The sequence below is a fragment of the Cryphonectria parasitica genome (genome assembly GCF_011745365.1).
Source record: "Cryphonectria parasitica EP155 unplaced genomic scaffold M406scaffold_4, whole genome shotgun sequence".
In the NCBI taxonomy this organism is placed as follows: Eukaryota; Fungi; Ascomycota; class Sordariomycetes; order Diaporthales; family Cryphonectriaceae; genus Cryphonectria; species Cryphonectria parasitica.
Window position 1 is genome coordinate 1183990 of NW_024468912.1, and position 16994 is coordinate 1200983.

A 16994-nucleotide genomic window follows, 5' to 3' on the forward strand; every position below is an offset into this window, starting at 1 on the left:
AGCCGAGTTCCATGCCGTCTTCTGCATAGCTACAACCCTCTATATCCCAGGCCAGGGTGACCGGCCACACCACTGCCCATCATGCTTGAGGGTCTTGTCGCGGGCCTGCTCAACCGCTTCTTGGGCATGTACGTAAAGAACTTCGACCCGGCACAGCTGAAAGTAGGCATCTGGGGCGGAGACGTTAAGCTGCGCGATCTCGAGCTTCGTAAAGAGGCCCTTGACCAGCTCAAGCTCCCCATCAACGTTGTCGAAGGCCATCTCGGCGAACTGACCCTCGTCATTCCCTGGTCCAACCTCCGTGGCGCGCCTGTCAAGGTCTTCATCGAGAATGTCTTCTTACTTGCAAGTCCGAAAGAGGAGGCTGCATACAATGAGGAAGAGGAGGAGCGCAGGACGCAGAGGATCAAGATGGAGAAGCTTGACTCTGCTGAGCTGCTGAAGGAGCGCTCACAAGAGGGACTCTCTCAGGAAGAACAGAAGAGGAGCCAGAGCTTCACAGCAAGTCTTGTGACCAAGATCGTGGACAACTTGCAAGTCACCGTCAAGAATATCCATGTCAGGTACGAAGACTCGATATCGGCACCTGGCCATCCGTTTGCCCTGGGCGTCACCCTGGAGGAGTTCAGCGCCATCAGCACCGACGGCGAGTGGAAGCCCACCTTTATCCAGGACTCCACCAAGACCACCCACAAGCTCGCGACTCTCGGCGCCTTGTCAGTTTACTGGAATACGGACACAAAACTATACGGCACAGGCAAAGAGACGAGTTCCTCAGACAAGCCGCCGATGGAGCACGACGAGATGATCAAGACATTCAAGGCCATGATCGGCAAGGCTGACGAGAACATCGGAGTTGATCACCAGTTCATCTTGAAGCCTGTCAGTGGGCAGGCAAAGATTGAGATGGACAAGTCTGGTGATGTGCGCGCCCCGAAGTGGAAAGCTAATCTGCTCTTTGACGAGATTGGCATTGTGCTTGACGACCACCAGTACCGGGACGCCCTGATGCTGGTCGACCTCTTTCACTACTTCATCCGGCACCAGGAGTATAAAAAGTACCAGCCTAAAGGTGTCACCCCCAAGGAGGATCCTCGGGCCTGGCTCAAGTTCGCAGGAGATGCCGTACTCAGCAAGATCCATGAGCGCAACCGTCGGTGGTCTTGGGATTACTTCCGTGAACGTCGGGATGACCGTCTTCGATACATAGAACTGTTCAAGAAGAAGAAGGCAAATCAGCAGCTGTCTGCAGATGAGACCGAGGATTTCAACAAGCTTGAGTGGAAGCTGGACTACGAGGATCTCCGATTCTGGAGATCGCTGGCCAGAAATCAGCTGAGGAAAGAGAACGCTGCTGCCTTGAAGAACAGCCAACCAAAGCAAGAGCAGCAGCAGCAGCAAGGCTGGGTTGCCTGGATGTGGGGCTCGAAGCCACAGGAGCACACAACGGCGTCCGACGAAAACACGCAGATGACGGAGGAGCAACGCCAGGAACTTTACGAAGCGATTGATTGGGATGAAAAAGCTGCTCTTGCCGATGCTGTGGAAACGCCTAGAGACAGTGTCAAATTCCAGGTGGAGACCTCTCTCAGCACAGGAAGTTTCACCCTGAAGCGAAATCCTCACGGTCAGATCACAGATGTTGTCAGTCTGCATTTCGATGTCTTCAAGGCTAAGGCCCTAGTTCGCCCCGACTCCTTCCTCACAGATGTGAGTCTTGGTGGTCTGCGTGTCAATGACGGCACTACTCCCAACAGCCAGTTTCCAGAGATCGTCCGAGTCAAGGATGCACCTGAAACTCAGAAGAACAAGCGGCTCTCCATGGTGGAACTGGAGAAGACTACCGACGAGGCTTTCTTTCAATTGCAGCTGGAACAGAATCCACTGGATGGGCAAGGCGACTTTGCTGTCAAGACGAAGCTGAAGCCGCTCGAAGTCATTTGGAACCCGAATCTGGTGGTTGGAGTTGTGGATTTCTTCAAACCTCCGGAACGCCACATGGAGTCCATCACTGCCTTGATGGAGACAGCTGGCGCAACTGTGGAGGATTTCAGACAACAGACACGAGCGGGCCTCGAGTTCGCCCTCGAGGAGCACAAAACAATCAACGCAGTTTTGGACCTGCAAGCACCTCTGATCATTATTCCGGAGAGCATCACTACACCCAAGTCGACATGCATGATCCTCGATGCTGGCCATATCAGTGTCAACTCCGAGCTTGTAGACAAGGAAACCATGAAAGAGGTGCAGTCGAAGCAGAAACAAGCTTACACGGACGAGGACTTCAAACGTCTTGAGTCACTCATGTACGACAAGTTTATTGTCAAGCTTACCTCTACCCAGCTGCTGATCGGTCCCTCGATCGAAGAGGCGAAGTCACAATTGACGGATAATGGAGAGGGATCGAAGATGCACATTGTCGAGCAGATAAATATCGACTTCTTGGTGCAACTTTCGATTCTACCGAAAGCCCCCAACCTGGCCAAACTCCGTGTCTCGGGCCATCTTCCGCTGCTGCATGTCACCGCCTCCGATACCAAATACAAGAGCTTGATGAAGCTGATAGACGTTGCAATGCCAAAATTCCACGGCGATACTCTAGGAGATCAGCCTCAACCTAAGCGACCACGCCTCCTGAGTAACATCTCCACGCGCTCTGACCGCTCCAGCCATTCCCAGCTTCCAAGCCCCAGACACCATCGCAAGCAATCCTCGGATCTCCGAAGACGCTCGTCTCAGCTCCTCCCCTTCGTGGCGACCAAAGACCAAGCCATTGTTCTTGACGATATCGACGAAGACGAGGATAATTTCGAAGATGCTGATGATGGCCACAGCAATGTTCACCTCAAGTTGAAGCAGAAGACGTTTGAGCTGAAGTTCACTGTTGACGAGTTGCGCGGCTCTCTCTACCAGAGTGATCCAGATGGTGTGAAGCCAGACGCCCTCCTAGTCGAGCTCATCGCCCAGAGCTTCGAGGTCAACTACTATTTGAGACCGTTTGACATGGTAGCTGATGTGTCGCTGGGCTCTGTGACCGTGGATGACTTTGTTGGTAAACCGTCTGCCGAGTTCAAATCGATCATCTCGTCAGGCGATGTCGAAGACAAAAAGCAACACCGGGCACTTGTCAAGGTCAATGTCGTCCGGGTTAAGAAAGAGTCTCCGGAGTTTATGTCGGTATACGAAGGGGTCGAGACCAATGTCAACGTCGCTATCACTACAATCAACCTCATCGTGACGCGCAAAACATTGCTCACGCTGCTCGACTTCATCCTGGTCACTTTTACCAATCCCGGGGGAAATAATCAACAGCAGCAGAAGGCCATCACCGATGACGGCTCGGAGCTTGACGTCGCTGTTGAGCCACCCCCAGAACCACAGCAGAACGCTGCGGGGGCTATCAGAGTCAAGGTCGACTTGAAAAGTATTCAACTTGTCCTCAATAACGATGGCATACGGCTGGCAACACTCTCATTCAACCAGGCGGATGTCGGTGTTTTCATTCTAGGCAGCACAATGCGTGTGAGCACGAAGCTGGGAGACCTTAGCCTTGTTGATGATGTGAATCTCGGCGTGTCTGAGGATTCATCCATCCGCAAATTAATCACCATCCAGGGGGACGACCTTGCTGACTTCAGGTACGAGACCTTCGACTCAAAGGATGAAAAGTCGTATCCTGGGTACGATTCGTCGATATTCCTGCGTGCTGGCTCTGTGAAGGTCAATTTCTTGGAGGAGCCTTTCCGCAAAATTGTGGAGTTCTTGGTCAAATTTGGCAAAATGCAGGCCATTTACAATGCTGCGCGTCAGGCTGCAGCGAATCAGGCTCAACAATTGCAGCAAGGCTCGAGTCGCATCAAACTGGATGTGGTCATCAACACTCCCATTCTGGTCTTCCCCAGCGTCGTAACGCCTGGCCAGCCTAAGCGGGACCTCATCACGGCATATCTCGGAGAGATTTACGCGCAAAATAAGTTTGCTCCATTAGATGACGCGGAGAACTCCGAAGTTGCGATGATGTTGTCTGCCGGAATTCGAAACATCAAGCTCACCAGTCTATTCCACTACGCTGATCAGTCTGAGGAACTGGAGCTGATCGATCACCTTGACCTGGGATTCAACATCGTTTATGCAGAGCACAAACAAGGCGCCAAGCGACCCGAGCTCGAGATCGAGGGTAACATGACTGACTTCAATGTCAAGATCACACAATACCAGCTGAAAGCCCTCCTTGCCATCTCGCGGTCGGTTCCCGCAGCATTCTCTGGGGACTCAGACGCTCAAGAAGAGGCAGAGCAAGCTGTCGACGATAGCACCCTGCGGCGTGCCCAGACCCTGCCGAGGGTTGAGCTACCAAGTGAAGACGACACCGTCGACATGGGCCCGGAGCTTGGTAGCCGTAGCGATACGTGGACGAAGCTCGACCTGGTGTTCCGTGTTGGCACTATCGGCCTAGAGTTGATCAACGCCCATAAGGATCGTCCTGTTGGTAACCTGCAAAGTGCCAGCCTAAGCAAGTTCAGCCTGGATGACAGTAGGCTTAAAACCCGGATCCAGGCCAATGGGAGCTTAGAAGCAGAATTCGTCATCCAGAGTTTTACCATATACGACTCTCGACCCAACGATACGAACAAGTTCCGTCGCATCATGACGAGCAGCAACAAGAGCGTTCAACAGTTCATGGCTAGTGTCACCATGTCAGGTGGTAAGGAGCGCAACCTCATTGCCATGGTGGCTATTGACTCGCCGAGAATAATCTTTGCTCTGGATTATCTGTTTGCCCTACAAAATTTCCTCTTGGCCGGGCTGCAAGTTGACGACCCTCTGCCTATCGAAGAAGGGGATTTGGAGACCCCATCGGAGAGTGATGCGGACAGCATGCAAGTCAGCATCGCACGCCGGCCTTCTGGCGTTAAGTCTACCAGATCGTCGCTCAGCACCAGGGCGGGGCAGCGAACAGACGACAAGAACGAGGATGAATCTAAGATGAGCATTGCGTACCGCGTTAATATTGTGGATGCCCAAGTCATTCTCATCGCCAATCCTCTCAGCGCAAGCAGCGAGGCGGTTGTTCTAGGCACCAAGCAAGTGCTACTCTCGCAGCAGCATGCGCTCACTTTCCAGGTCTCCGAAGTAGGCATGTTTCTATGCCGTATGGATCGTTTCGACGACTTGAGACTGCGGATTATCGACGATTTCTCCGTTCAGATGTCCATGGACACTTCAAATCCATCGAAGACAAGTTTGCATCTTGAACTCGACCCTCTCATTCTGCGACTGGCCTTGAGAGACATTTTGTTAGTCCTGCAGATTGTCAGCAAGGCGTCAGAGCTCTCTGAAGGCGATGAGGACAAGACCAAGAAGCCTGGCGCGGCAGAACAAAAGGCCAAGGAACTCACGCAGGGAGGCTTGAAACAGCGGTCTGCAAGTGGTAAAGGCGCTTCCACGATAGCAGGGAAGGCTAGGTCTAGCAAGACCGCTGCTACAAAAGGCGCACAATCGACCTCCCGCAGTGGTGCATCTTCAGGGCAGCCTCACGACATCGCAAAGAAGCCCCAGAGACGGGAGGAGCTCACCGCAACAATCCAAGGCATACGTGTGGTGCTTATCGGCGACCTGCACGAGCTACCCATCCTGGATCTCAGCATCAAAGACTTCACCGCAACTGCTGAAGACTGGTCATCGAACCTCAAGGCTGAGGTACCGCTGGAGATGTATGTGAACATCTACAACTTCTCCAAGTCCGCGTGGGAACCATTGCTTGAACCATGGGCTGTTGGTGTTGGTGTTGCCAGAGAGCAGGGTACCGGCCTTCTGTCTGTCGATGTTGCCTCCAGGAAGACCTTTGATGTCACTATTACGACAAATTCCATCGCCTTGGCATCCAAATCGTTCGCATTCCTGACTCAAGATCAGGATGTCCTTGGGAAACCTCGGGGCACCGAATCGCCTTATCGGATTCGCAACTATACAGGATTCGACGTCGTTGTCCGCAGCAAGAGCCCCAGCAGTGAAGAAGACATCAATGTACGCCTTGAAGACGGCCAAGAGGCACCTTGGAGCTTCGAACATTGGGAGAAGATGCGCGAGAACGTAATGACTGATGCCATGGCCAGCACTGCTGTGGCCGTTCATCTCGAAGGCAGTGGATTTGACGTCCTGAGGAACATCCGCCTGAATCGCGAGGGTGAGTTTATTTACTCACTGAAACCCAAGAAAGACGACATTTCCCACCGGCTCATGGTGGATGTCAAGCTGGGCAATGACAACGTCAAATACGTCACGCTCCGCAGTCCTCTTCTGGTTGAGAATCAGACGCAAATCCCAGTTGAGCTAGGAGTATATGATGCTCCTGAACAGAGTCTCCTCAAGATCGAAAAGATTGCTCCCGGGGAAGCCCGTCCGGCTCCTGTTGGTGCAGTCTTCGAGAAGACACTGCTCGTCCGCCCAGACAGCGGCTTTGGCTATTCCTGGTCCAGCGAGACCTTGTGGTGGAGGGACCTGCTAAAGAGACCGACTCGGACCATGATCTGCAAGGGAGAGCAAGGCGAGCCGTTCTATTTCCAGATGAATGCGACTTTTGATCGGACTAATCCTATGACGAAGTAAGTCTCATTGAAACTGCCCTCTCTTGCATCAATGACAATACTGACGCTTTTTGTCCTTTTTCTTAGGAATTATCCGAACATGAAGATCAAATTGTCTGCTCCGGTCACACTTGAAAACCTGTTGCCGTACGACTTCAAGTACCGCATCTACGACAAAAACACCAAGAAGGATTGGTCAAACTTCCTCCGCAAAGGTGGGGTCAGCCCCGTACACGTCACAGAGCTCTCGCACCTGCTTCTTCTTAGTGTCGACATGCAAGACACAGTGTTCAAAGCGAGTGAATTTGCCATTATCAACTCGGGCAGCTCCGATGATTTCAAGAAGGAGTCAACCCTGAGGTGTCAGGACGAGCAGGGTCTCCAACTCAATTTGAAGCTGCACTACCATCGCGTCCCGGATAGTGGAGGCGCCTTTAAAGTTACGGTCTACAGTCCATACGTGATCCTGAACAAGACTGGGCTTGATCTGCAGATCCGCCACAAGGGATTTCTGCAGCAAGCCAAGGCCGCCGCCGGCCAACTGTTGGTCGATGTTGGGAATGATGAGCGCAAGGTAGCCCCTCTGATGTTCTCTTATGGTAGCGATGATCACCGGAATCGTGCCATGCTGAAAGTCGGCGACTCGGAATGGAGCAAGCCGCAGAGTTTCGACGCCATTGGAAGCACCACAGACGTCAGTCTGCAGTCTTCCAACCGCAACTCCGAGGTCCACATTGGCATCACCGTCGAGCCTGGAGAGGGCAAATACAAGATGACCAAGGTTGTGACACTCGCCCCCCGGTTCATCGTCCAGAACAAGATCGGCGAGGAGATCAACATTCGGGAGCCCAGTTCATCCAACCTCGTGACACTGAGCGCAGGTCAGCTCCAGCCGCTCCACTTCCTGCAACGGAATGCCGTCAAGCAGTTGTGTCTGTGTTATCCAGGGGTAGACAACCAGTGGACTTCCCCATTCAACATTTCTGACTTGGGCACAACTCACATCAAGATCGCCAAGGCTGGTCAGCGCCAGCGGTTGATTCGCGTCGAGATTTTGATGGAGGATGCGACTATTTTCCTAAAGTTGGGGATGGAGACTAAGCAGTGGCCTTTCTCGATGCGCAACGAGAGCGACACCGAGTTCACCTTCTATCAGGCCAACCCGAATATCGACGAGGAAGAGACCGTCGACCGCTCGGGCTGGCGGCCCATCCGGTACCGCCTTCCACCGCGGAGCATCATGCCTTATGCCTGGGACTTCCCAGCTGCGAAGCGTCGCGAGATTGTCATCTCCGCATACAGCAAGGAGCGGCATGTGAAGCTGGCAGAAATCGGAAACCTCGTGCCCATGAGGCTGGCTACCAATTCAGGTGGCCAAAAAATCATCGACATCAACGTTGCCGCGGACGGGCCCACGCAGACTCTGATCCTGTCCAACTTTAGGCAGTCCAAGAGTCTCTATCGCCAGAAAACTGGCTTTGGCTCTAGTGGTAACCTGAGCACGGGAGGTTTCGAGGCGAAGGACCAAGACACTGGCACCACCTTCCGTGCACAGCTTAAGCTTGCTGGCATCGGAATTTCACTCATCAACTCTCAGCTGAAGGAGCTGGCCTACGTCACGTTCCGAGACCTAACCCTCCGTTACAGCGAGTCACCTCTGTACCAGTCTATCAGCTTGGCTGTCAAATGGATCCAGATCGACAATCAGCTGTACGGCGGGATCTTCCCGATGATATTGTATCCCAGCGTCGTGCCAAAGCGGGCCCAGGAGACTGAAGCCCATCCATCGCTGCATGCCATGGTGACCAGAGTCAAGGACGATTCGTATGGTGTCTTGTACATCAAATATGCCACGATCCTGCTACAGCAGATGACGGTCGATCTCGATGAGGACTTCATTTTCGCTATGCTGGACTTCTCCAAGGTTCCTGGCGCTACCTGGACCATCTCCGAGGAGGAGGGCCGGCTCTGTGATGACAGCCTCAACATTCCTGAGCCCAGTGCTCAGGAGGCTGGTCAGGACATCTACTTCGAGCTGCTGAACATTCAGCCAATGCAGATCGACCTGTCATTTGTCCGCACAGAGCGCATCAACGCAGAGGACAAGACGTCATCGCGCAACCCTCTCATGTTCTTCTTCAATATCATGACAATGGCCATGGGCAACGTGAATGACGCGCCTCTCCGAATGAATGCACTCATGCTAGACAACGTGCGAGTATCGACACCAATTCTTATCCAGAACATTTCCAACCACTACAGCCAAGAAGCACTGTATCAAGTTCACAAGATCCTTGGATCTGCTGACTTTCTTGGGAATCCCGTCGGCCTCTTCAACAACATCAGCTCCGGTATCGCAGACGTATTTTACGAACCGTATCAAGGACTTATCATGTCCGATCGGCCTGAAGACCTGGGTCTGGGTGTTGCTCGAGGAGCGGCATCCTTCTTCAAGAAGTCTGTCTTTGGAGTTACCGACTCGTTCTCCAAGTTCACCGGTGCCATGTCCAAGGGTCTTGCAGCAGCCACGCTGGACAAGCAATTCCAGGACCGCAGACGCATCACACGAGCCCGGAACAGGCCTAAACATGCCCTCTACGGCTTCACGACCGGTGCAAACAGTTTTATCACGTCTGTGGCATCCGGTGTTGGTGGTGTCGTCCGCAAACCACTCGAGGGTGCGGAACAAGAAGGCGCTCTGGGTTTCTTCAAGGGCGTGGGGAAGGGTGTGCTTGGCCTCGGGACCAAGCCCCTCATTGGCGTGCTGGACGCCGCCTCGAACGTGACAGAAGGCATTCGCAATACCACCACTGTCTTTGACGGCTCGGAGCTCGACCGCGTGCGCATCACGCGTTTCATTCCGTCTGACGGCATTGTGCGCCCCTACAATCAGCGTGAAGCTCTCGGGCAGTTCTGGATGAAGCAGGTGGACAATGGCAAGTACTTTGACGAAATGTACATTGCCCATCTTGAACTACCGCGTGAGGACATGGTGGTCATGGTGACGTATGCACGCATTCTGCTGATTAGGAGTCGGCGTCTCACTACGGAGTGGGATGTCCCACTCAAAGATGTGCAGACGATTGCCAAGGAGCGGACAGGCCTGAGCTTGACGCTGCGCGGGGGCACCAACGGACCATTCATTCCTATCGGCGAGGAGAGTGGGCGAACGTTCATCTATCGTATGGTGGGTGTTGCGGTGGAGGAATTCAACCGCCGGTTTAGGGGACTGGAGTGATGTGGAGCTCTACAGAAAAGGGCAGCCTGATTTTTTCTTTCTGATCGTGACGATAGCAACAGCAGGGAATGGAAACAGCGAACAGCTCATATAACAAGAGGGCTCTTCGCGACAGGATATGAATATTCTCGAAATACGCGGCAACAGACATCAGCCTTCTGACGCTGCATTGTGTATTAACTTCCCTTTATCTCACCACTCACCTATGTTCTTTCTCACTGTCTTCGGCCTTGTACTAAGCATTGTTTTTCTATACCACTCGAGAAGACAATAGTCAATACCAGCATACGGATTTTTCTCCCATCTAATCTTGGGTGATTGTTGATTCCTTTGTGCCTTAGACCTCTTGCAGTTCATGCTGCAGCTGCTTCAGGGCCCTTCCATCAGTTGCCAGCACAACTGGGGCAGCAGATATTTAAACAAGACGCGTCCTGAATCCAGTACGCGTTAGCCATAATAAACTAACAACAGAAGCTGGACTTCAGAGAGACTGCTACAACACACTTCTCGCCCTTTCGCCTTCAAGTGAATTGAACAACTGGGTGGCCCCACACCCCGCTGCCCATTCTTGCCAACTGCCTTCCCCCATCTTTTAATGCTGGCATTATTCAGATCCTCCTTTTCCTCGTTTGCACTTTATTCAAGAATACCAACCTCAATTCCAAACCTACTCAACCCACCACAACTGTCAGGATCAGCATCATGGCTATGCGCAAAGTGGATGGCATCATGGTAAGTATTCGAGGGTGCATCTCTCTAGAATCATAACAAGATGCAGTCAGAGGCTGACGACAAGTAGAATACAGAGCTTGTCAACAAGGTGACCAAAGAGGCTGCTGTCAACGCCACTGCCAACCATCCTGGCTCAGGAAAGGGCCTGGCGATATCTCCAGACAACAATACCCACTATAAGATGCCCCAGCCTTCTCAGCCTGCTGTTCAGGAGCAGCCTCAGCTTATCTCGTTGGTCGACACCAGCACAGACAACTCTTCCTCGCCGAATGGCTTCCTGTACAGCAACGTCACGTCCTCTGCTTCTATGCAGGATCTTAGCATTTTGGACCCCGAGACCTTTGCACTGTCTCCTGACAAAATGGAAAACAGCACGGAGCCACAGCAACAGCACTCGACTATGAAGCAGATGCTCCCCTCCTCAGACACGCACCAGAACACAGCCCCTCTGCCTAAGGCCACGCTTGCTGGAGAAGCTGGTCTGAACAAAATCCTCCTTGAGAACTCCCCTCAGGAGCAGGCCTCCCAAAAGCAGGCCTCAGAGCCTGTGCCCGCCAACACTGCTGCTGGCTCGCAACAGGCTACCAGTGGCCTGCTGGCAGGAGCTGGCGCCTCCTGCCTCGAAGAGACTATCGAGGCCTATCTGACGTCCATTGACACTGACCATCTGGTCTCCCTCCTTGCCAGAGCAGGACGCCTGCAGGACCTTGAAAGAGCAATGGGTGGAAGCTCTTGGCCACAGCCTGCAGTCACGAGCAACCGACGGATTACACATGCTGAGTCTAAGCAGTGGGTCCAACGCTTCCAGGGCTTTACGGCTCGACGTTTGAACAAAATGAGTCAAATGGACAAGCAGTGAAGAAGGCCTGAAAAGCTTTCTCGGGATCATTGGAGGACTTCTTTACATGCACTGCATCTATCCCCTTCTACAGACTTTCCTTCCCCTCATTAATGGTTAAACATCACTCTGGTTGCATTACAAGTGGACAGGAGCATCGGAGGGGATTTCACTGGATGGAAGGGCTTAAGGTAAAGGAGTTCTAATCGATGAGTTCCTTGGTATCTGCATAGAAGGGCGTTGAAGCTTCTTGTTATGGAAACACTCCCAAATTTAATGAACGGTTGTGAACATTACTTTTGCACAGCTTCCTGCTGAGCAGGGCCACCCAACGCTAAATAAGACAAGATCTCATCGTGTGAAGTCATTTGGAACCATGATTGGTCAAGCAAATACCTTGTCCTCTTGCGCTCCAGCAGGTATTTTCGACACCAAGGAGATGGAATTATTTACTCCACATATTGTACTATTTGCTGTCTTCATATGGCTGCTTTCTTGTAGACTTTTTTTTTTTTTTGGATCGTCTCAAGCTCCCTGATCTCCACCAGCTGAGTCAAATATTTGTCGAGGATTGAAGACTCCTTCCTGTCAGCTGTCCTTATTGGTACATGTTGCTGCTTTATCTGCCTTATGTGTGTGCACAACAACCAGATAAATATTCCAGCAGATGAATGTTCTTTGTCAATTACCTTCACATTCTTCTCACATCCTTCTCACGTCCTTTTCATACCCTTTCTCACATCATCGAGTTTCCCAGTACATAGGTCCTGCCCCTGGGCGCCTTTCAACTAAACACACACAGCTATCAACTGCCCAAGGTCATATGCCCCCTTCGTCCTTTTACCACTCACCACAAGCAACACCATACCTGGCAATTACCCAAGGCTTCTTTTATTTCTTCCTTCTACCATAAACAACGCATCAACCACGCACACGTGAGCCTTCTTATTCTCCCTCTATTGACAGAAAGAGCACCTGTTATCGACAATGAACCATCGATCCCACCCAGCAGGTTCCTTTCCTTGAATCAAGAAAATCATCAACCAGCAGAGTCAGGTCTCCAATCTTGGTTGATACATACTAACCACACTCCATCTCTGTTGTCTTGCAACAGCCCCAAACCAACACAATGTATGAGCCCTTCCTTTGCTACCAGTAATAACCCAGCTTGATACCACCTGCCTCTTGATGCGTCTCCCACATCAGCATCAACAAGAAGCATGCTGACAACAAGACAAAGGGGTTCCATACAGCCTCAGGTGGACGATGTGACCATGCTCGACCTGGACAATGACTACATTGACTACATTGACAACGAGGACAATATCATGCGGGACAACATCAACAATGATGACCAGAATGAGGACAGCATGGACAGTGATGATCAGAACGCGAATGAGATCCCCAGCGAGCACAGCGAAGTCTCCATCAACCGTCCTACAGTCACCACACAGGCGAGCCCTAATGTGTTCCCCTTCATGCGTCTACCTGCTGAGGTCCGCGAACACGTGTATGAATGGGCCTTGGGTTCCCCGATCCATATTGTGCACATCAACGAGACTTCCACGGTCAGCGACATCTCAGGCCGGAGACAGGCTGCTGTGTGGTGCTGGGGCGAGGTGTCCACGGACATCCACAGGCTGTCCACTGCTTCGCGCCGGCGAAACATGGCGTCACGAACCATCAATCCCGCCCTCCTGCGTTCCTGCCGCCTGGTCTATTGCGAGGGCCTTCGATTCCTCTATATGCAGAGATTCCACTTCCTCAACGCCCAGGCCATGCAGACCTTCCTGCTCACCCTCCATCACAACACCGTGACCAAGCTGCGACACGTGGAGCTCTACAGACGCACGCCGGCCAGGGCAGAAGACCCAATGGTCTTGTCAGCCCTGGCTTCCCTCACTCGTGCAGTCAACCTGCAGGTTGTTCGTGTCCATGGACTTTGGTTCTACGGACAGCAGGGCAGAGGATTCCGGTATGACCTGGGTCCTGTGCCTGCCAATGGCATGATGGGACCTTCCGCCTGGGATATTCTCGTCGGCAGAAACCTGGCCCGGGCAGCCTATCGCCAGATGTACCCATTTCTGCAGTGCTTCCTACGCAGTCAGAACCGCGGGGCGAATCTGCTGCAAGAGCTCCTCAACGGCGTCTTTATTTTCGAGGACATCATCAGGGATGGCCCTCGAGTGTATGGGAACGAGATTCAACTGGGAATGGCGGTGGTCCACTCGCCAAATCTGGTTGTTGCTGGAGCATTTTGGACCGATGCGCGCAGGGCTGCGACGCGCCAGGCCATGGCCATGGAGATTCTTCGCTGCGTTCGGTTGGATTCCTAGATCCAGATGCACTGTGGAGGGAGAGAGAGAGACAGAGAGCCCTCGAGAATACGCGTGCTGATGAATGATTGTGACGACTCCTAGAGGACGGTCATTTGACGTCGCGAATCTGGGGAGGCGGACATCTTGGGCTGTTTGATCTTGATTTTTTTTCTTTTCTTCGAGCTACTCGGTCTCACTGGTTGGCAGAACTGCTCATTTGATTAGGGCTAGGAAGAGCCTACTAAAGCGATCCAGTCTTCATTAGCAGGACGGTCCTTCTTTTTTTCCTTCCTTCTTGCAACCAAAAAAAAATACAAATCGCCCGGGGGGAAGGGGCTCAAGATTGGGGTTTCTGGGGTTTCTGGGGTTTGATACACACGAAGGGACTACTGATAGCCCCACTCAGCATTAACCAAGACTGAATAATGATTATGATCTGAAATTCTCTTTGCTGTGCTTCCCTGTTCCTCGGATGGCGTACGAGGGACAGTTGGGACTCACTGGTCCGTGCAGCCTGGAAGGCACCTGCCCCCGTCCATTTCTGTAGATAGCCTTAATTGCTAGGCTCAACTAGCTGGCTGCCCCTTTCCTTCCCTCGTCTTCTTTCTTCAGCCCCGCTGTCAATGTAGCCTGTACCCCCCCCCCCCCGGTAATGGAACCTCATGAGACCTGGCATGCAAAATCTCTACCGAGACATGAATTCCCCAGGAAATCGAACAAGCTCAGTGTCAAGCATGTCTTGACCAACCAAGTCTCTCTTTTCCACCAGGGAAGGTTGCCAAGACTCCTGATGACCCCTTTGCGAGCTCTAGCTTGTTACGGAGTACCATGTACGGTGTACCGCCGTACCCCTACGCTAAGATTTAACCATAGCACTTAGTCTAACATCAGCTTGAGCAACCTGTAGCATGTGGGCCGGGGGGGTGTGAAGTGAAACCATCTGTTGCAACGCTGCAACGCCAGGGCGGCCCCGGTTCTCTACGATGCTTAAACTGCCCTCCTAGCAGAGCTGGCTCGTGATGCGATACAAGGATTCGAAATGCGTCTATCTATCTGCCAAGTCCGCCTCAGAGCCAAGATGATTTGTTTTCCACCTTCTCTCGTCAACCTTCTCTTCTTTGTCACAGCAAAGCGACGACCATGCTTTACGAAACCCGCCCATGGGTGGTGATCCTCTTGGCCGCCGCTCTCGTTCTAATCTGGAGTTTTGGCTTCGACGTTCACGATCAGATCGAAGCACTGATATATGGGCAGGAACCCGGCCAACAAAATGCAGAAACAGCCTTCCTTCAGCAGGCCATCAGAGTCGAGTTTCCTGCCCCGATCGACTACGAGCCTATACAAGAAATATGTGCCCGCACCACATTCCAGCCTGGCCTTCTCTTCACCTGCGAGGGCCAACATGGCGGCATCGGCATGCTGCGCAACCAGATCTTGAAATGTGTTCGGTACGCTATCCACGGCGGAGGCGCACTCGTGGTTCCCTCCATGGCCCTGCGCAATGCGAATGACCTCTCCGACATTTCAGGCCCCAATGAAGTACCTCTCGAGTACTTGATGGACCGCGAAGCCTTCATCACACACCTCACAGAAGGATGCCCTGGCATGCGCATTTACAACCACGTGGAAGACTTCCCTTTCTACGAGCAGAGGGCAACAGAGCCTCTGCCCCTCCTCGGGGACCAGTTCGAGCCAGACCACCCGCGCGAGGGCCTGCAGCACCCCCGCGAGTGGCGCCGCAACTTTGACGAGTGGCTGCGCCAGCAGAACGTGCAGGTCCGACGCGAAGCCCCCGTGCACATCAAGATGGAGCAGTCCTACCTCGAATACCCCGTGCGCGACGACGGCGACGCCGCTTCCCACGAGTTCGGCAAGATCCTCTCCTTCCGGAACGACACGCGCGCCCTGGCTGCCAAGGTCCTCTACGAGCTCCAGCAGCGCCACGCGCCCACCATCAACCCGGCAAGTGCGATTAATCCAGATGCTTACTTTGGCGCGCACCTAAGGCTGGAGAAGGACGCCGTCTGGGCCTGGGACCCGGACGAGTGGCGCTTCTCGCGCATGAGGGACCAGTTCGCCGAGCATTTCCGGTACCTGGACCGCACGGGGCTCGGCGTCGTCTATGTGGCCTGTGGGAACCAGACTGTGGTCGAAATGTTTGCCGACAGCTTGCGCCGCTGGCGAGCTGGCGCAACGGGGTCGTCCGTGACAGGGAATACTGCTAATACTAATAACGACGTCACGGTGGTGACCAAATACGACCTGCTCCAGGGGGCTGACCTGCGCCGGCTGGAAGGGATGACGTTTGACCAGCAGGCCCTGGTGGATTTCCTGATCATGTTCAAGGCGAGTGCGTTCATGGGTGTTGCGCACTCGAGCTTCTCGTGGAACGTGGCGCTTCGGAGGCACGAGCTCAGCAAGTATGCGAGCTTCGAGAATGAGGGTTCTGACTTATTAAGAGATGAGTACAGCATCATCATGGGCATGGAGGCAGATTACCCTCGTGTTGACGGGTTCAAATATGCCATATGGCCTTAGCAATTTATGTGGCGTTTATTGCATTTCATAAACAACAAAAATATTATTAATTCAAATCAACACGGATCCCTCTACGATGAAGATGACTTCGAGACCTCGTGAAGTCTTATAATATGTCATTTTGCTAGGATTCCAAAAAGGCCTTCTCGTATTAAATCTGACATCTTTAGTACTTACCTAGTTATCTAATAAAATAAAATAAAAATACGCGCAGGAGGCTTTCAAAGCACAAATGGCGTGGACGAATGACCAACCTACCTCTCTCCCTTGGGCAGCAGAACATGCAGATCACTAAGCTCAACGTAGGATGATGTCTCACCTCGATCAGAGCGTGCAGTCTCGCCCGGTTGGGGAACAAAACTCCAGGTTTTCATGTTCTCACCCGTACAAGCGCTCCACGAAGCCACGCGCTTCAGTCCCAGCAGGGCTTCTTCAGGCCAGGTGACGTTTGTCGAGTAGGATTACCATAATAGCACGGTGCTCAAGGAAGAACTTGAACAAAATCATGTGCCAGCCGGTAATGAGCATGGCGGCAAGGGTAAAAACAACATCAAAAGACCAAGACATCTTTTCGGTTCTCGAAGACGTGGTACTTGCTATATAGAGAGGCCTTGTCTTCGAGATGAAATGAGTTTCGGCTTCTGATTGTTGATCCTATAGTGTTGGGCGCTGGTCCACTGAGGTGATGGGTGAAGGAGATGGAGGAAAGCAAGACCGAATCGTTGACGATGCTGGTATTTATA

At 52.6% G+C, this 16994-nt stretch overlaps 4 protein-coding genes across 4 annotated transcripts; all 4 read left to right on the forward strand.

Moving 5' to 3' along the window:
* Positions 1–81: 81 nt before the first annotated feature.
* On the forward strand, positions 82–10127 carry M406DRAFT_276251 (vacuolar protein sorting-associated protein 13; the record flags this gene model as incomplete). The annotated part of the gene is made up of 2 exons (XM_040918274.1): positions 82–6605; positions 6675–10127. 2 exons carry the CDS (start codon positions 82–84, stop codon positions 9823–9825), a joined length of 9675 nt encoding a protein of 3224 aa, XP_040776528.1. The 3' UTR covers positions 9826–10127.
* A 400-nt stretch (positions 10128–10527) lies between these two features.
* On the forward strand, positions 10528–11416 carry M406DRAFT_67994 (uncharacterized protein; the record flags this gene model as incomplete). Its single annotated transcript, XM_040925118.1, has 2 exons — positions 10528–10557; positions 10625–11416. 2 exons carry the CDS (start codon positions 10528–10530, stop codon positions 11414–11416), a joined length of 822 nt encoding a protein of 273 aa, XP_040776529.1.
* Positions 11417–12669: 1253 nt separating this feature from the next.
* Positions 12670–13731, forward strand: M406DRAFT_329464 (uncharacterized protein; the record flags this gene model as incomplete). The annotated part of the gene is made up of 1 exon (XM_040920431.1): positions 12670–13731. The coding sequence occupies one exon, from the start codon at positions 12670–12672 to the stop codon at positions 13729–13731; it is 1062 nt and encodes a 353-aa protein (XP_040776530.1).
* A 1122-nt stretch (positions 13732–14853) lies between these two features.
* Positions 14854–16251, forward strand: M406DRAFT_338999 (uncharacterized protein; the record flags this gene model as incomplete). Its single annotated transcript, XM_040921412.1, has 2 exons — positions 14854–15018; positions 15085–16251. The coding sequence occupies 2 exons, from the start codon at positions 14854–14856 to the stop codon at positions 16249–16251; spliced, it is 1332 nt and encodes a 443-aa protein (XP_040776531.1).
* Between the last annotated feature and the right edge of the window lie 743 nt (positions 16252–16994).